The sequence below is a fragment of the Aristolochia californica genome, unplaced genomic scaffold (genome assembly GCF_029961685.1).
Source record: "Aristolochia californica isolate CCGP_79_NKW_82.1479 unplaced genomic scaffold, dmAriCali1.0.hap1 SCAF_15, whole genome shotgun sequence".
Lineage (NCBI taxonomy): Eukaryota > Viridiplantae > Streptophyta > Magnoliopsida > Piperales > Aristolochiaceae > Aristolochia > Aristolochia californica.
The window spans coordinates 20,255,625-20,276,257 of record NW_027181826.1 but is presented as its reverse complement, the minus strand read 5'-3'; the positions used below and the strand labels follow the sequence as shown (position 1 = coordinate 20,276,257).

Sequence of the window (20,633 nt, the reverse complement as noted above, 5' to 3'; positions counted from 1 at the left end):
ATAACAATTTTAGAATCGCCTTCAATGCAGAAAGGCCCCACTAGATGGTGATTGAAGATCTGTAGCCCATTAAGTAAACCAGAGAGCTCAACAGTGGTTGAGTCTAAGATTCTAATTGGCCCAACGAAAGAGAAAAGAAGAATACCGTTACCGTCATGGATAACTCCACCAAAACCCACAGGACCTGGGCATCCAAAAGTGCTTCGTTCAAAATTCAATTTATAGTAGCCCATTGGAGGAGGAGATCAAATTTCCATAATCGGGGGACGAGAAGGATAAGATATGCCAGCTATCAGCCGCCAGTTCCCACGAAGGTTGGAGCTGTTTAGATTTTGGAATTCCTTACGCATAAGGATCCACGTGGAAACTTGGCCAACAATATTTTCTATTAGTATATCGCTAGAGATAGATTTTAAATTGAATTTTTGGTTGTTTCTTTCCATAACGCCCAAATGATATGACCAACACAGCAAGAGACAACTAATTTCCCAAGTTTTGGGAGGCTTGCATCGGTAACTAAGAGGATTGTAGATGTAAAATTTTGAGAGGGGCAGTACTGGAATCCGATTTTGTTGAGGAAGCTAGTCCAGACAATGTGGGCAAAATTGCAATGTAAGAGGACATGGGTGGCTGTTTCTGAAGAAGTTTGGTAGAAGGGGCATAAGGGGTCCTGGATAGGGGTTCTTCGTCGGATTAAAGAATCAGACGTGAGGATTTTATTCCGACATGCGCTCTAGATAAAAAAAAATTGCACAAGGAGGGGCAAGCAAGATCCAACGATGGTTGCAGGATAATTGGTTTGTGGGGGATTGGGGCAGCTCAGGAAATTATAAGCAAAGGAAGTGGAAAAAGTACCTTGGGTGCAAGGTGTCCATATGAGAGTATCGGGCACATTTCGGGGGCTTACCGAGGATAGACAAGCAATGAGGTTGGATGCCACTAGAGCCTCTGAGTCCGAAAGTGCTCTCCACATATTTAAGTTCCATCCACCAGAATCGGTCCACAGGTCTGAGATTGTGGCTTCCATATTTCTGGCCAAGTTTGAGATCAAACTATGGTTGATGTTGATACTGCAGGGGCCCGTCCACCAGTCATACCAAAATTTTGTCAGATTTCCTTTACCAATGTAGCATTTGACAACCTTATTGAATTCAGGTAACAATATTATAATTTTTTTCCACATGGGGGACAGCCTATTACGTCTCCCACCCTCAGTCCACCAACCAGATAATTTATTTGCTATAGCAGCAACTAAAGTCCTCCAAATCAGATCAAGATACAAATTAAATTTCCAAATCCATTTAAGCAACAAAGCCGAATTAGTGGTAGCAGTATTACGGATCTCGAGACCTCCAAAGAGTTTAGGTTTGCATACCTCAGCCCATTTCACAAGACTATACTTCCTTTCACCGTTCGGTCCTCCACACAGAAATCTCCTTTTGAGTAGTTCAATTCTTTTCGGACAGAAGCAGGACATCGATATAATGAGAGGAAATAAGATGGGTTACCGTGTAGGCAAGACTTAATAAGAACAAGCTTACCTGCTTTGGAGAGAAATCTTTCTCTCTATGAAGCCAGGCGGCCCACCAGACGCTCAATGACAGGATGCCAAGAGCTTTTGGAAGGTAGAGCAGATGACAGGGGGAGGCCCAGATAGGTACAGGGAGGTGTAGTAATTTTGCATCCCAGATAACAAGTCATAGAGTTCAACACATTAGGATCAATATTGAAGCCAGTGATAGAAGATTTTGTCCAACTTACCTTTTGTCCAGATGAGAGTTCAAATAAGCTAAGCAGGGCTTTAATATGAGATATTTCGTTCATTGTTCCTTCACCAAAGAGAATGGTGTCATCAGCATACTGAAGGAGGGCAATATCTTGACTGGGTCATCAAAGATGGGGCTAAGCCAACCAGAATTTTTTGCAACACGAACCATAGACGCCAGGTGTTTTGCAATGAAAGTGAAGAGGAAAGGAGATAAAGGGTCCCCTTGCCGAATGCCTCTGGTTGCGTTAAAAAATTCACAAGGTTTTCCATTAACAAGGACAGAGTATGACACATTAGAGATACAACTTCTCATCCAGAATTTCTAGCGGGTCCCAAAACCCATTTTGTCAAAAAGCTAGTCAATTTGTTTTCAGTTGACACGGTCAAAGGCTTTTTCAAAGTCAAGTTTCAAGACGAATCTGGGCAGCTTTGCTTTTTTGAAGTCTAGGAATTCATGGGTTGCCATTGCTCAGTCAAGAATATTTTGACTACGAATAAAAGCACTCTGACAAGGGTTGATGATTTTGGGAAGGAGGGATATGAGGCGGTTGGCAGGAATTCAACCTATGATTTTGTAAAAACTGAGGCTGATAGGTCTAAAATCTTGGGGAAGGACTGAGTTGACTTTTTTTGGAATTAAAGCAATGAAAGAGGCACCAACTGCTTTGTGAGTGATACCGACTTGGTGGAAATTTTGAACAAATGCATACACATCATTTTTTACTACTCACCAGAATTTGTGATAGAACTCACCGTTGCAATTATCAAAAGAACTAAGAACTGATAGGACAAAAACAAGGAATATTCATTCATCAGTATCAGAAACCAGATGCAATTAAATTTGTTTATTTAAATAAAAAAATTAAAATCAGTCTTCCATTAGAAGAAATACATAACACCAATCCCAGTAATTGACCAGTCAAAACAAATTAAAAGCATAACTTTAAAAAAATTAATGAAAGCAAAGGTACCTCATTTGAACGAAAAGAAGGCTGAATAAAATTCGGGTTCTGTGCAAAAACCTCTTCCAGTGACTTTTGGTATTTCGACAATGCAAAGAAGTAGTTGTCCTCCTTCCGCAAGACACAAGGCTTAAGGTGCATTGGGCAACAATTGTTTTCAAGCAATTCTTTCTCATCCTGCAATGATTGATGTAAATCTGGTAATTAAAAACTTTAAAAGATAAGATAATAATAACTTAATACCTAATGAGAAGCTAATGAAGAAATTTCATTTGCTAGATGAGGATCTCATTATCTCCAAAATAACATGAACGAAAAAACTTTTATAGGGCTGAAGCAACAGATTTGTTCAGGAAATAGGATGCCTACCACAAACTAGAAGCTACTTCAAATCTAATAAGCTATTCTGGGGTAGCATACGCCAACAATGTTGCTTTCAAGTACCAAGCCAGCAAAAGCTCTCAAGAACAACCAAATTTAGTAGAATTTTATTTTATTTTTGAAATGGAATCCAGCAGAACTAGAACCTTCATTAACGTACCAAATGTACCCAAAAAAAGTGGATATGATTTATAACAGAACATACTCCGCTTGTTGCTGTGTGTAGCAAGAATCTTCCTTCAGACAGTTAGGAGACCTTTTATGAGACTAAAGAGAGTCTTATATGTTCTACAGCTTCTTGGAAGCTCACAGATATTCTTCAGGTAATCATAGACGGGACAAAACGTTGTTGAATTATGTGTAAAGGGTGTTATGGTCATTTTATCTTAGACATAGTATCCCTCTTAGAATAGGAAAGTATTTCACTTCATGTGGCAGTTGGTTCAATTTTCAGTTTTTTATGACTTGTAATTAGGGAGTTAAGTTTCCTGAAGAGAGGTAATACTCTCATTGTACTCTGTTTTCACATTTCAAAAAAAAAAAAAAAAAATTGTACTCTGTTCTCTTTAAGTGACATTTAATGTAGGAAAGGGTCCAGTTCAGAAACTGGCGAGTTCTGCCAGAGCCTACAGCAGTCCTCGTTCTTGCTTCTTCTTCACTTCTTTATCTTCTTAATCACCAATATGGTATCAGGGCAAAAAGGTCCTGCTGGGAGTTTCAGCCAATTCTAGCCCTTCGACTAATCTGCGACTACTTCGGGGAAGAGTCTTTTCATTTTTTCTACTGATTGGAGTTAGTTTAGTTTCTTCCTTTCTCTACTATGTCATAACCCTAGGTTTAATAGTTTGTGCTGCCAAGTGAGCAGTTTGATGTGTTTCTTGAGCCTTTAGAAAACCCTTCCCGAAAATGAAACATGTAAAATGAAGAAAACCTCCCGAACAAAAATTACACAACTTAACTCATTAACTCCTCATCCCATCCATGAACTACAAACTCAATAACTCCCCATCCCATCAAAACAAAAGAGGAAAAAAAAAAAAAAACTGGCACCAACACGAGTACTAAAGTGTAGCGCGGGAACATCACATACCCTGTAGAAAATTTCGGAATTTCTCCTGAGCATTTGATGCCACCCCTCAGCCCATCTTCCTGAAAGCACCAATCTTTCGCTTCTGCAGTTTTTTCACCGAATTATGCCTCATAACTTCTTGACGGAATCGCATAGCTTAAGCGTTTGGGAGCGCTTACGAAACCCGGAAGCAGAGTCGAAGAAGTGATTTCTTATTCTCCATTGCTCCCACTTTTCAGAAAAGAATCAAAACCTTGTTTCTCCACAAAATGTAAACCTCTCATAGAGGTTGAATCATGACAAACGAAATCAGGAACTCAAGATAGGATTATGGAGAAAAAAGAGAGGTTTCCCCCTTCAACCTCTGTCGCCAGTTGTTGGCACAAAGGTTTTCCAATTTTCACTATCCGTCTCCTCATCTGCGACTCGTCCCAACTCCAACTCTTTACCCTAAGTTTAAGTAAACGAGCCGGTTCGCGAGCTTGCGAACCAAACCAAGCCTTGTTGGGGTTGCGCTCGTTTACTTTTTTTTTTTTTTTTTTGAGTTAAACGAGTCGGAAACCCGATCTCGAATTTGATTTGAGATCGGGTTTATTCGAATCGAACCGAGCCACGCTACAAATACTGGCGAACTAGCTCGGTTCGATGCCACCCCTTATCATGCTCACCACAAAGACCATATCAGGCTTGGTCACTATAGCATAAATAAGTTGCCTACTAACCTCCTATACACGGTCTTTCTTAGAGTTCGTCGTTGTCATCCTCAAGAAGGTTTTTAATTAACCTCATTGGAGTCTCCACAGGTTTAGCTCCTAACAACCCATACTCATGTATCATATTAATAACATACTTTCTTTGGGTGAGAACAATCCCTGATTTGCTTCTCGCTACTTCAATCCCAAGAAAAAATTTAAGTGTTCCTAATCCCTTGGTCTGAAATTTTCAATGTCATTTTGTCACTACCAGATAGAACTACAAGATCAATGTATACAATCAAAACTACAATTCCAAAAGGACCACTTCAACACAAATAAAGAGTGACACAATGACTCCCTTGAAAGCTCAAGGACATCACAATGACTCCCTTGAAAACCCAAGGACATTATTACCCTATTGGGCTTATCAAACCAAGCTCTAGGACTTTGTTTGAGACCATAGATAGCTTTATGCAACCTGCATATTTTTCTTGTCTCCCTTGAGCAACATACTTTGGAAGATGTTCTACATAGACATCTTTAGCCAGATCTCCATACAAGAAAACATTTTTCATATCCAATTAGTATAACAACCAGCCCTATTTAACAGCGATAGATATCAAAATGCGAACAACACGTAATTGGCGATGGAAGAAAAAGTCTCAAAGACATCACCATATAAGATTATGTGTATCCCTTTGCCAAAAGACTGGCCTTATACCTCTCAATATAAACATCAGCTTTATATTTCACCATGTACACTCAATGACAGCCTTCTATGGTTGCATCAAATGGTAGCTAGCACAAAGACCAAGTTCCTCTATCAATTAAGGCTTCCATCTTAGCATTTGTAGCTTTGTATCCAAATAGGTGATAACAATGTTCATGCACAGAAGAAGAAATAGAGAAGCAGGACAAGGATAGTGCAAAGGATTTAAAGAACTCCAACAAGTGAGAAAAAACACAAATTTGGAGCTCAAATGCCTGGAACCCTTTTAATACAATTACAAACCCCTTTTCAAAGGGACACAGGGAGGTGTAACTCACTTACTCAGGAGCAATAGATGAGACAGGCATTGGCATAGACAGGAGAGAGAGTCTTGGATTTGTAGCCTTGGAAGCTATCCTTCACTTGTATACCTGCAAGGACTTGGGTGATGCCAAAATAATCTCAAGACCTGGCACATCATTTGGAATATCCACCATAACAAGCGGAGCAACAACATCAATACCATCAGGAGAAACATCATATTCAATTGACTATGAGAAGAATGGAAGGACCAAGAATATGAGCATAGCAAAATACCCAAATACATGCAAGCAGAGAGGAAACAATTTACAATCGAGCTCAAATACTTTAAATGGTATAGTCCACCAAGTACAAAAAAGGAATCCTATTAATCAAGAAACACCCTAGGAGAATTGCATTGCCTCAGTAATGTTTAGGATCTTCATTTGGATCATCATAGTGCGTGCAACCTCAAGTAAGCAGTGATTCTTTCTTTTAGCAACTCCATGTGCCACCGAAAGGAGTCAACTGTTTGGAGTGTTAAGGGTGACAAATTTATGGAACTTTCCAAGTAATAGAGGCATCCACTCTCACACACTAAACCAATACTCTTCCTCATTTGGATGTCCTAAAAGATACAATAAGTAGGAAAAAAAGGTTACGGAGCACTGTAAAGACTTTGTAAGCTGACTCGTAGACAATAAATTAAATGGGAGTTTAGGAACTAATAAAACAGATTCTAGGGATAAGGAGAGGAGGTAGGCTGAACTGTCCCAATACCATCAACAGAGGAAAAAGAACCATCTGCCATTGTTACATTTTTAAATTGTGAGGATTGATTAAGAGAGGAAAACACTAATGACGTACCTAACACGTGTATAGATACACCGAAATCAATGAGCCATAGAGAAATTGGACCTGCATGGAATGCAAACGTACTTGAACTAGCCATAGTTACTACAACAGTAAGAACATTGTGGCTCACGGACGATGAGCTAGTTGTCAACTGGGCCATGCATTGAGCTAGCTGTTGAAGCTCATCAGGAGCACCAAGAAAAATGCCAACAATACTAGTAGTCGAGGCTTTCCCAACTTCTATAACACTTGAATTAGCCCAAACAGGCTTACCATACTTATCCCAACATTTGTTCACATAGTGATTGGTACACCCATAGTGAGCATACTTCCTCTAACTAATACCTTCACCATGACCTTTGCCTCGACCACAACCACCTTGTCCATGCCTATTCTTGAAAAAGAAGCGCAGCTATCTCTGTATCTTTTTTAGATAGAACCACTGCCACTTCAACCTGATGGTTAAATACCTTGGTAAGGAATGGTACATCAATTGTTGTATCTGCTTGAACTGCATCATACTCTGAGCCCAAACCATCTAGAAGTTAGCAACATACAGCTTACCTCTCTGCTTCTGAAGATCAATTTCATTTGTAGGAATAAGATAATAAATTTCAATTTCCTATAAAATCCTTGCAATTGACTGAAATAGTCCACTATAGGTTTATCTCCCATCTTCAAGGTAAACAATTGAATGTATAACTGATACACTATTAACAAATTGCTCTCGTGAGCATAAAAGGACTCAAGGACAGTCCAAATTTGCTTGAAAATCTCACAATACATGACTAAGCCTATAAATTTTATATCCATACTATTGGCCAACCAGGTCGTAACCTGACTGTCCTCTGCTTCCCAATCGTCTATAAGTGGTTGTAGAGGATCATCCTCCAACTATTTGGATTCCTTTTGATTTTCAAGTAAATTTTTAATGATCAGGTCCAACTCAAATAATTTGCATCACTCAATTTCTTTGTAGTAATAACAATTTTATCTTTCCTTCGGAATATACTCCTTTTTTCTTTGAGGAGACAACTTCGCCCAAATCAAACATAATTACTACTTAGGGAACGTCAAATAACACAGAGAATGCAATTCAACATTGAAATCAACCATGAATCAATCAAAACTATACCCAATAACCCTACACATAAAGTTGAAAACTTATGGCATCCAAAAACACTATTGATACAATTGCACTGTTATTATATTGTAATCCAAGAGAAACAGAAGTAGAAGAAATCAATTAAGGCAGATGTCAGCCCTAATGATGATGACACAAACTCCAAATCTAGAAGGTTTGCACAGGAACAGAATTGGCATAGAGAACCCAAAGAACCCTCTAAGGACACAGAAAACACATAAAGTTGTTCAATTGATAGTGTTAAGAATAGTCTCACATGGATAGTGTTAAAGAATAGTCCCACATGGATAGTGTTAAAGAATAGTCCCACAAAGATCTTGATTTTATTAGTTGGGAAAGAGGTTTCCTAAGTTGACTAGTCATTTTAGGATAGGGCCTTGGATCCAACTTAACAGATAGCTCCAGTCATCAACCCTAGGGTCATGGCACAAGTAAAAAGAAAAAGATCTAACTTTTCCCTTTAATCAGTAGCAATTTTGTGAAATCCCTCTTCTGGAGAATTTGAAGACTTGAGAATGAGAAGATTCTTGCTAAAATCCCATAGCAAGAAGATTGATTGCTCTGATACCATGTAAAACATAAGATAAATTGAGAAAATAGAGGAGAAAGAGAGAAGAAAATAGTGAGAAAAGAAATTTCTGAAGTGCTGTAGTGTGCATGCACACTTCTCCGAGATCAAAATTCAACCTCCCTCTTTATTAAATAGGTCACTGAACTGAAAACATAGTACAATAACATAAATGCCCCTTTAGATTTAATTACTCATATCTCCTAGTATATACATCATATAAACCAGAAAATTGAACCAAATGTACATCATAAATAGACAAATATTCTCCTAACACCAGAGGGGAAAACCAAGTATGTAAATCCCAAAATATCCTTAACACTAACAGCTTTAACACTTCTGTGGTAGCTAGTTCAATTTTCAGCTTTTTATCACTTGTAATTAGGGAATTAAGTATCAAGTAGAGGGGCAATACTGTCATTGTATTAAGTGATATTTAATGCAGTTAAGGGTCAATTTCTGCCAGTGCCTACAGCAGTTCTCTTCCATACTCTCTCTCTTTGTTGCTTCTTCATCACTGTATCTTCTTAATCACCAATTTCACAAAACCATCCAGATCTAACAGCTCCATCAAGAACCCAGGCTTTCTCACTTGAAAGAATTCATACAGCAGCTGCAGTGCACTGAATAAACGTCGAAATAGAACAGGGAATAATTTATCAAGCTCCATGACATAATATTAGATTCATTAACGTGTTCAGCCTCAAAAAAATTTTGTTATGACAATACTAGCCATAGGAACCCTTCTAATTTCTCAAACAAGTTATTATATTAGACCACTCTGAATTCAAAAATGTCTATTTAGTCAACATGTCCAGGTCAAGATGTATATCAAGTATCAACCACCAAAAGATAAAAGCTCAACTAAGTAAGAAGATAAGTTAGTATTAGAAGTTACTCGAGGCGCACGCCTACTCCCTGAAAATCACCCACTAGCAGTCTGCAGTAAAACAATCAAGAAAGAAAAAACAATTCTCATGATAAAATGTTTTAAAGGAGTAAACGATTTCCACCTTATATTCCTCGCAATTCACACAGTAAAGTCCCTCGTAATCTGCACGGTAAATATCACCTCTGCCTAGGACTTTTGCATAAAATTCTCCAACAATTCTTTCATGGATTGGATCAGTAGTACGAATGAATTTATCATAAGCTACATCTAGCTGCAACCATTAAATGAAAAAATCAAACAAAGGAAATGTTAAACTCTGCTGAATACATCTAGCAAAGGTCTTTGAGAGGGTAAGCTTAAGTCTGATGAGTAGTCAGAAAAATTATACATATGTAAACTACTTAATACCATGAACTTCACTGTAGCTTATAAGGTGCTTGCAATGATTACTATACTGTAGACATTACAAAAAAAAATGATTACTATACCGAAGTACAAAACCAAGAACAGGTGCAGGGCACTTCCCAACAAAGAGGTAGAATGAGAAAAAGCATGTTCCTTCTTCCAGAAACATAAGAAACATTATTAAAACAAAGCACAACAAAATACAACAGAGGTGCTAACAAGGCATCATCAGAAGATCTACAACAAGATGTTGACTAGAACTTCCATCTTTAGCAATGACCTGCACCTGAATTTGCCCCACAGTAAACATAAGTAGAGAGGCCATACAAGAGAATATAAACCTCCACGATAGAAGAATCTAACTTTCCCAATAGGCAAAATAAGATAAAAGCAACATTAGAAGAACTCCCTAATTATTACTTGTCGGTTCTTCTGTATCTGGTATTTGTGTCTATGAAACTGGAGGCAATCATGAGAAATTTTCTTCAGAAATATGCATCTGACATATTCAGATATCATTTGGTAAACTGGAAAAAGGTTTGTTTGCCTATGGAGAAAGGTGGTTTGGGTATTCAAACTTTTAAAACTATGAAGCAAGCTCTCTTTGCAAAATGGCTTTGGAGATTTGGGGTTGAAAAGGAGGCCCCTTCATAACTTCTTATTTCCATAGAGTATGTTTTTCCTCTTGATTGCCGGATCCCCTTTGATCCTCCTAAAAGTTGCCTCTAGTTTGTGGAAATCAATATGTCATTTAAAGAGCGCTTTCTGATCTTAGGTTTCATGTCCGTAATGGTCAATCTGTTAGAATGTGGTTGAGCAAATGGATCTATGATGCCCTTCTTTTGATTAATTTCATTCTCATTTAAATATTTTCAGAGATTGTGAAGTTCTAATTGCTTGTTCTTTTCTGCTGGGAGTTGGAACTTGAATTTTCAAAAAGGAGTTAGGGATGCGGGTAGCCGAAGGCTTCTTCTCGTTGCAGAACCGAAGAGCATGAAAATCACCCGCTTAGAGCAAGGGAGACCTCCAAGACTGGTTTAACTCCGAGAACTCATCCCAAGAAAACCGTCTCTCCCGATACCTCTTCGGATCATAGACTCCAGCCAAGCACCAAACTCTGCCGAAGGTGTGATCCCAGAGATGGATACCCAAAGAGAAACAACCCTCCATAATGTTGAAAGCATTGAGGTTAGCGGAGTCCCAGGTGACAAAGATAATACTTACTTAAGTGAAGATAATAAAAGAGGTTAGAGGTTGATGCTTGACCCCTAATGAGACTACTGCTCATAGCAGCCTTCCCCTCTCAGTATTCTCTCCTTCTTCTCTCTTCTTTCTTCTTATTTTTCCCCTTATTTTCCCAACTTTTCATTTTCATAAGGCTTAGCAAAGCTCTTCTTTATATAATCAGTGATTCTGAAAGTACTTTTATTAAAGGTCACCAAATTCTCTATACAGCCCTTACTGCTCATGAGCTTACTGATGATTATGAGAAACGGGATCTTAAGGGAGCAATTGTTAAATTAGACGTGGACAAAAACATTCAATAAAGTTAATAGGAATTTCTGGACAATGTTATGGTCTAAATGGGTTTCCCTCCTAAATGATGCAAATTGCTATCTAGCTGTCTTTGCTCAGTTTCCTACTTCATTTTTATTAAATGGCAGGATGAAGGAATTCTTTAAAGGAAGTCAAGGTGTCTGACATGGAGATCCGTTGGCCTCTCTTCATTTTACTATTGCGATTGAACGACTTTGTGCTCTTTTTAAGCTAGGGACAGAGGCTCTTTAGATTTTTGGGTTTTCTTCAGGTTGTCATGAGGTTTTATTCCTTACTTCAATTTGCACATGCTATCGTTTGCTTTTTTGATGGCTCTTTTCAGCAAATATTGAGCTTGAAGGGTTTATTACTTTTTTAATCAATTATATCTGGCAAAGAGTCACTTATGAGTAAAACAGGCATTTTTTGTGTCAATATATGTTGTTCAGTTGGGCTGTCAACTCATCTCTCTGCCTATAATTTATCAGGGCTTGCAACTTTTTATAGGATGACCCAAGCTATATAAGAGCGAGTGGTTGAAGGAATGTAAAAGAGGTTGTCCTTGTGGAAAGGGAAATCCCTTTCTTTTGCTGGCAGGGTAATCATAATTAAATCAGTTTTATCTGGGATTCAGAATTATTTGTAGTTGCTTCTTCCATGCCTGGTAAGCATTGTTTCACATCTGACAAAAGATTCAAAGACTATCTAAGGTGGGGTGTTTTTGATAAGTTAAATACCCTCTCATTCATTGGGAGCATGTTTATCAACATAAATCACTCAGAGGCCTTGGTATTCGAAGGATAAAGCATGTCAAAATTGCTCTTTTCACCAAATGGTTATGGCGATTTATGTTAGAAAAGGAATCTCTTTAGAGAAAGGTCATCTGTTGGAAATACAGCATTGAGCCCTCATTGTGGCTGCTATCCAATTCTGGTTTTTCAAGATATTCTTATATATGGGAAGGTATTTGCAGATTATTAGAGCCATTCCAGCACCATATTAGATTTCATGTTCATGAAGATCAACTCGTCAAATTTTGGCTAGACTGCAGGTTAGGCAAATGCTCTCTTGCCTCTCAATTCCTAGACTGTTTAATTTGGTCAATGATAAGGATGTTACAATTGCTAATTCTGTATTGATGCTGAAATGATTGGAATGGGGTAACTAAATTACTAGATTAGGTTTTTATGAAGGGGAGTGATCAAGATATTCCTATTGGGTGATTGGAACACACTGGTTAGTTTACTGCGGCTTCATATTATAGTTTCTTAGCCTCCAATTCTCAAGCTCCCAACTCTTCTATGATCTCTCTAGTTTGGAAGGTATGTGGCCCTCCAAAGGCCATTCATTTTCTTAGGCTTGCAGCCTATGGGCAGATTCTCACTTGTGATAAGTTAGCTAAACAAAGGCATGTAAACATTAATAACTTATGCCTGATTTCTGCACTCCTCAATCATAAAAAGCAAGGAATTGAATCACCCCAAGAGATAAAAAAAAACAATGCCCTCTTCCAAGAGGTCACCAACCTCTGACATTTCAAAAAAATAATCTCCAGAGCTGATGAATATAGCAAAGAAATCTGAACCAGTTTCGCTCACATCTGGTTAGTAAAGATAAGCCAAAAATCTATAGGTGTTGACATTCTTTTTTCTTTTTTTATGAAAGAGGTGTCAATAATTGTTACTTTGGCAAATTGATTGATAACCCATGAGCTATAATTAAAACCAAAGCACCCTACACCTTGTTGAACAACTAAACAATCATAACTGGTTGAAAAAACCAAACCCATGCAATTCACGTAAAGATGCCTCACTGGCTGGGGACACAAAAATGGTAAGTATATTGACTTTTCCAGACATGCATGTGTATAGAATTCCTCATATTCTGCAACTACCATGTTTGTACAAATTCTGTTATTTAATAAAAAATGTGAGAGGAACACAGAACTTACATCTTTCCAGAGCATCCGATAAGCTTCTGACACAGCATCACAATGTTCACCTGGACTGCAACCATGTGCAGCAGCAGCAGTAGCAATCTTTTCACCATGCTCATCAGTGCCTGTGATGAATATCACCTTTTTCCCCAACAATCTCTGGCATCGAAAATTTTAAAGAAGAAAGGATTAGTACCTTCATAATGAGGTGGCACGCTAACATGGTATTGAATGCCCTGTATGAAAATTTGTTGCAACTTTTTTTGAGAAGTAAGTGTGAATGTATTACTGAAGAAAAAGGATTACAACCCTTAAAGCTGGATTTTTTAAACTAAACTTTGATGGAAATGCGTTAGGTTGTCCGGGGTTAGCTGGATATGGGGGGGTTATCCATGATGACCAAGGAAAATTGCTCCTCTCTTTTTGCGGGCCACTCGGCATATCAGACTCAACGACTGCCGAGTTATCTGGGTTGTTCAATGGCCTAAAGCTGTTTCATCAGAGAATGGAAGGACCTTTATTTGTTGAAGGCGATTCACAAGTTGTTATCAGTTGGTGTAAGAAGACATGCAAACCCCCATGGCGGCATTAGAATCTTTTTGATGATATATGTACTTTAATTTCCCAAATACAATGTAAGTGGAATTATATTCCTAGATCCGCAAATCACTTGGCGGATAATCAGGCTAAAAAAGGTGTTTTTCTCCAACAGCTTGTTGTGGAGGAAGGTCCTGTTTAGTAAGGTTTGTATTATTCTGTCTCAGTAATATATTCACACTTTTTTCAAAAAAAAAACCCTTAAAGCTAAAGATACATTTCCTCCACAACAAGGTGTTGGAGGGAAACGCCTTTTTTAGCTTGAGAATTGGCTAAGTGATTAGCTGGTCTTGGAACATGTTTCCAACTTAAGAATGGATTCCCACGAATAAGATTTTTTTTTTAAAAAAGATGAATAAGATGCAAGAACCACTTCAAGGGGAAACCAAGCATCTTGTGTGTAGTTTTACTTAATGCAAAGGATTTTCCTCCCAAAACAAGTCAAATCCTCATGCCACTTTAACAGGCGGAGATTTTTACGCATTCATATCGTCCAATATGCTCATCTAAGCACTCGAATTACAATTTTAAGGATGTTTATTCCAATTTTGATTTCTAAATTTTCAAACAATGTTTACAAGATCCTGAGTTTTAAAATTAAAAATTAAAAATTAAAAAATAAACTTTTAAAGATCCCTAAAAGATTTTTTTTAAGATTAAAATACATAAAATGAAAAATTGGGTTCCATATAGTTGTACACGTGTCTCAAGCTAGTTGTTTGAGAGCAAGAGTTATTGTGTGTGGGAGCATAATCAATCATTAGTTTGGAGTCGAAATATTCATACGCTTAATGGCAAGAAGGAAGGTTTGTAATGTTGGCTAACCATTTTGTGATCCAAGCTTTACTAGTACTATCAAAGCCAAGCCAAGTTTGTGGGCATATTCTCCATGTCTAGAGCCATGTTGTCGAGTTAGACATAGAAATGAAGGGAAGAGTTGGTGGATAAAAGATTCCACCAATCTATAGATATACATATGCTCCACGTTTGATGCTAGTTGTTTGAGAGTGACAGTTGTTCGTATGGGACATGTTCCACATTGTTAGAACTCGGATCTTATGGTTATTAGTTGGGAAGAGACCTCCTAACTTCCACTAATCGTTTCGAGAGAAACCAACCCAACTTTAACAAAAAGAACCAATCCATTCCACGCCGCCATAATGAAGTCAATGCCATGATGTCATATACTTAAATAATACATAATTAAAAGTGTTGGATTGAGCCTAATTCATCCCAAAATAACTGTCCACTTAAGCAACCTATTGCTCAACCTTATAACCTGTACCTTTTCTAACTCTTATCAAAGTGGGACATTTTTCCAATCAAGACTCCCCCTCACATCCAAGCTTACACATAACGGTTATGAGAGATGGGGACAAACTCCCAACGGAGCACAAACTAGGCTTCGCCCCACGCACACATCCTGCTCTAATACTATTGTTGGATTGAATCCAGTTTCATCCCAAAATGACTAGCCACTTAGGAGGTCTTTTGTCAACCTTATAACCCAATACCATTTCTTAACCCTTATCATTGCAGTAATTTTTCCCACTCAACACAAAGTTTGTAGTATAAAGTACAGCCTCAATAAAGACTAAGGACTGAAACACTTCTAAATGTGAACTTGTTCTCTCTCTCTCTCTCTCTCTCTCTCTTCCTCTTTCTCTTCCTCCATCCCCTTCTCACCCTCTCCCACTCCACCTCTCTCTAAATAGATGCGTATAATGAGAGAGAAACACAAAGAGAGAGATTTTAAGTTGCCTTTTTAACCAAAAATATATTCAACTTGTACTTCCTTGTAAAGATAGAAATATATTTATATAATGAGAGAATGAGAGAGAGAAAGACTAAGATTGCCTTTTAACTTATAACATCATGTAGCCTGTATACTTTTTGAAGGAACCTCCAACTTAAGTCCATACACGCCCTTAACAAATTCTAACAACACCGTTAGGGGTGGCATCGAATCGAGCCGAGCCCGAACCTGCTTATGTTCAAGTCGAGCTTTTTTTTTTTTTTAAATGGTGCTGATTTTTATTAAGACAATGGCTCAAAAGAACAAATTACAAAGGAGGGAAGCCTTCCCAAACAATGAGAGATTGTTGGGAAGTTCCGAATTTTGCAATTTATCAGCCAAAAAGTTGGAAGATACAATGTCAGCAATACAATCTGTGATGGGCCAGTGGCGCCAAGGGGGGGATTTGTCTTTGGAACACCAACTGATGACAGTCTCTGAGTCTCTTTCAATGATTAACTTACCATAGAGACGTTCCTTGAAATTTTGGAGGCCGAATAGAAGAGCACTAACTTTAGCAGTATTGGCATCAGCAATGCCCACCGGTCCGCCATACGATAGAATAGGATCTCCATTGTGACCACTGAAAACCCCTCCTGCTCTAGCCGAACAAATGTTCGAACCAAGCTTGATTTAAATATTTCGAAGTCGAGCTCGAGCCGAGCCTAGCCACGAGCCTAAAATTGTAATCGAGCTCGAGCCCAATAATTTTAACCAAATTCGAGCCGAGTTCGAGCTCCAACCTACAGTTAAAACTTTGCATAAAATACAAGTCCAATAAATTGTATATAAAATTATGAATATATTTTACATAAAATTGGGCATAACCTCTACTTAAAATTGGACATAACCTCAGTATATTAACCCTGCATAAAATTTATTCAATAATCGAACACAAAAACATTCCTTTGAAAAGCAATGCTAGTTTTGTCCATTTATACTTAATCAGATCGTTCTAATTCAAGGACTAGAAAACAAGATCATCGAGACAGAGAAAAAGTTTAAGAAAAATGGTTTTGGATGACTTAATCATATGCCCATTTTCGTTTTTTCTTTTCACGTGTTGTGATCTTGCACGTGCAAAATCACACGAGCGAAGGTCGCACGTGTGATATCGCACAATGTCGTCGCGCTCGCAAGGGGGAAAAATTATTTCTCCTCTAACTTAGGTCTCTGGTTTTCCACCGAGACGACGCAGGGGTCAGAGGGGTCTAGCGGCGCCGGCGAGGAGTTGTCGTCGGGGCTAACGGCTGCGACGGAGGCTGTGGCGAAGGTAGCGGCTACCGAGATGACACAGGGATAAGGGAGTCTGCGATGAAGGCTGCCGACGAGCAGTTGTTGATGGCGACAGAGGCAGCCACAGCAATGGATAGGAGGGGCTCGGTGGTGATAAGGATCGGCGACAGTAGACGAGGGAGGAAGAAATTGAAGTCGAACTCGAAGAGTCGAAGACAACTCCCACTCCCAACTGCCACCTCCCGGGCCCTCGCTAAGTTAACGAGCCGGCTCGCAAGCTATCGAACCGAACCATGGTTCGGTTGAGCTCGGCTCGTTAACTCAAACGAGCCTTATCTGGATCTCGAACTCAGTTCGAGATCCAGATAAATCTAATCGAACTGAGCCGAGTTCGTGCTACTCGGGATTCGGCTCGGCTCGATGCCACCCCTAAACATCGTTCCTCCATCCACATAGGTAGGGGTGGCATCGAGCAGAGCCGAGCCGAGCCCGAACCTACCTATGTTCGAGCCGAGCTTGATTTAAATATTTCGAGCTCAAGCTCAAGTCAAGCCTAGGCTCGAGCCTAATAATTTTAACCGAGTTCAAGCCGAACTAAAGCCGAGCTTGAGCTTCAACATTCATTTAAAAATTTTCAAAAAATACAAGTCTCAAGTTCGTGCTCCAACATACACTTAAAACTTTTCAAAAAATACATGTCAAATAAATTGTATATAAAATTATACATACATTTTACATAAAATTGGGAATGACTTCTACTTAAAATTGGGCATAAGGGTGTCATCGAATCCAACTGAGTCCAAACCTTGTTCAAGCCGAGCATGATTTAAATATTTTGAATTTGAGCTCGACTGACCCTAGCCTCGAACCTAAAATTATAATCGAACTCGAGCCTAATAATTTTAACCAAGTTCGAGCTCGAGCTCTAGCTGAGTTTGAGCTTAACCTACATTTAATACTCTATATAAAATATATGTCAAATAAATTATATATAAAATTATGCATACATTTAAAAAAAAAAAGAATGATAGGGGAGGTTCAGGATTGAATTTCAATAATGGATTAGAACGCACCAATATTAATCTTTTTTACTCCAAATGTTGTCTAGCTTATTTTGTAATTTTTGAATCTGGCCATAAATTTACTATGGCCTCCTTAGTGCCCCTAATTGAAAATTTATATTCTAGGAAAAACTAGAAATGTTTTTCCTATGATACATATTTCCAAAAAACCTTTAAATAAAATCCTATTACTATTAGTGACTTATTAGAAAATTACAAGAAATATTTTAAAATTTTTTAGGAAATTTAAATAGAACTCTTATTCCCTCTTCTAGGGAAATAAATAAAAATTAATAATCAATCTAATATATTACTATACTTATCGATAAATTTTTAATCAAATAAAATGTCAAACACAAAATTGCTAAGAAAATTGCCTCATGCTAAAAGTATTGCAACATCAACTGTCAAATACTTATTCAAAAAATTTCTATACGGTTTTCTAGCCCATCTTGGCAAGAAAATCTTTTTTTAATAAGAATTTTCAATTAGAAAAATGTTTACAAAAAACATGAGACACTAATAGTCCCTAGAAACTTATTTCTACAAAAATGTATTTTCAATTTCTTTCAAAAAAAAAATTTCATAAAATCATCTTCGCGTGCCGGGGGGAATTATTTCTCCCCTTAACTTAGGTATTGCTTCTGCTGGTTCTGGTTTTCCGCCGAGACGAGGAACGATGCTGAGGGAACCAGCAGCGCCAACAAGGAACCTTCGTAGGGGTAACGACTGCGACAGTGACGGAAGTGGCGGCCACAGAATCGGCGACGACGGAAAGGCAGAAGGCGGCCAGCGAGGCAACAGAGGCGGCCGGAGGGGCTCGGCAGTGACGAGGGGAGGAAGATTTTTTTCCCGCTCGCTCTCGGTCCTGAATCCCGCACCGACTCATTAAATTAACGAGCCGGCTCGCAAGCTTTCGAGTCGAACCTTGATTCGTTCAAGCTCGGCTCATTAATTTAAACGAGCCGATCCTGGATCTCGAACTTGGCTCGAGATTCGGGTATACCGAATCGAACCGGCTCGGTACGAAGCCTCCCCTACACATAGGAGTGTGACATATAGGAAGACGTTATAATGCAAGTGCAACCTTTCTTTTCTAAAAGGATTGATTACATATAGCCCTTTGAAAATTAGTGAAAGTACACTCACATCTAGAATGTTAAAAATTTTACCCACCCCTCTAATTCTGGAATTTTATTACACTTACCTCCTTCCCCTCTTTTTCTAAAGAAAGGACAAAAGTACCTTTAATTTTAATTGCTGGCTAGGGCACTATTCTACCCTTGCTTGAGTTGAAGTTACCTTAGGACTCGGGACATAAGATGGCGAAATGTAGCAAATCTGCATAGATACACATCGGTTTATCATGCATAAGACCACACATATTCCTACCACCATTGCAATAACTCATCACAAGCCAGATCAGTTACACAACAACATGCCTAAATTACTGTTAATACACACAAGTATTGTCAACAAATTGGAATATTTGAGGTAGAGCCCAAACAAACTGTTACTCAACACCCCCACCAAGCCCAAACAGTTATAACACTTAACATCCACCCACTCATCCCATCAGGTTGATGAAGGCTCTTCCACATGTTATTAGTGCTTCTCAGAATGTTTTTATCAAGGGTCATCAAATCTAAGATTCTGCACTTATTGCTCATGAAGTCATTGCTGATTATAGTCTAAAAGGGGCAGTTGTCAAGTTAGCCATGAAGAAAGCATTTGATGGAATCAATTGAGGTTTCTTAGACAATGTTATGGTTAACATGAGATTCCCTGAAAAACAACACATTTGGATGTCTAGTTGTCTCCATTCAGCTCTTTATCCCATTTTATTAAATGGCACAGTGTAGGGATTTGTTAAACAAAGTGAGGGGGTTCTGCAAGGTGATCAACTGTCTCCGCTTCTCTTTAATATTGTGGACGAAGGATTATGTAACCTTTTCTAAATTCGGGCTGCAGGCCAGCAGAATTTTGGGTCTTACCCCAGTTTTTCTGAGATTTCCAATCCACTACTTCAATTTGAAAAAGATGTTATTTGTTTTTGTGATGACTCATTTGAGTAAATGTTACATTTGAAGGCTCTTTTGCAGTTTCATTCAATAATTTTTGGGCAAAAAGTATATTGGCGTCAAACAGACATGTTGTAATCTTAGTGTTAATGTAGTGGAAAGCCTCACCAAACCTTTGGGATGTCAGGTCATCTCTTTACCTGCTGTTTATTTGAGTTTGCCTCTATTCAGAGGAAGACCCTCTCTAGCTATATGGGAAAGAGTGGTTGAAAGGATGGAAAAGAGGCTGAGCTCATGGAAAGGGAAGTGCCTTTGTTTGATGGTCGGCCAGTCGTAATTTAGTATCATCTGGGATTTTGAATTATTTTTTGTCACTCCTGTCCATGTTCTGCAAGCATTGTCTCATGGATGGAAAAGATTCGTAGAAAATTTCTGCGGTGGGTTGCCTTTGATAAATTCAAATACTCACTGGTTCATTGGGACAATGTCAAAGTAAATCAGCTGGAGGCCTTGGTATTCCAAAGACAAAGCTCGTCAATATAGCTATTTGTTTAGATGGTTGGGAAGGTTTATGACTGAAAAGGAATCTCTTTGGCAGAAGGTAATTTACTGGAAATACAGACTTGTGTCCTCACGTGGCTACCTTCAAATTCTAGTTTAACTAGGTGTTCTTATATTTGGAAAGATATATACCAATCAATAG

General features: G+C 38.5%; 1 protein-coding gene across 1 annotated transcript in view; it reads right to left on the bottom strand.

The window, feature by feature from the left end:
- The window catches only part of LOC137951740 (methionine--tRNA ligase, chloroplastic/mitochondrial), a 56,585-nt gene that overhangs the window by 33,400 nt on the left and 2,552 nt on the right, over positions 1-20,633 (bottom strand). The window contains exons 2-4 of the mRNA XM_068798621.1: positions 13,236-13,379; positions 9,465-9,614; positions 2,740-2,907 (exon numbers count right to left, since the gene is read on the bottom strand). Of these exons, the coding sequence (XP_068654722.1) occupies positions 2,740-2,907; positions 9,465-9,614; positions 13,236-13,379 (462 nt within the window). The remainder of the gene's footprint in view (positions 1-2,739; positions 2,908-9,464; positions 9,615-13,235; positions 13,380-20,633) is intronic.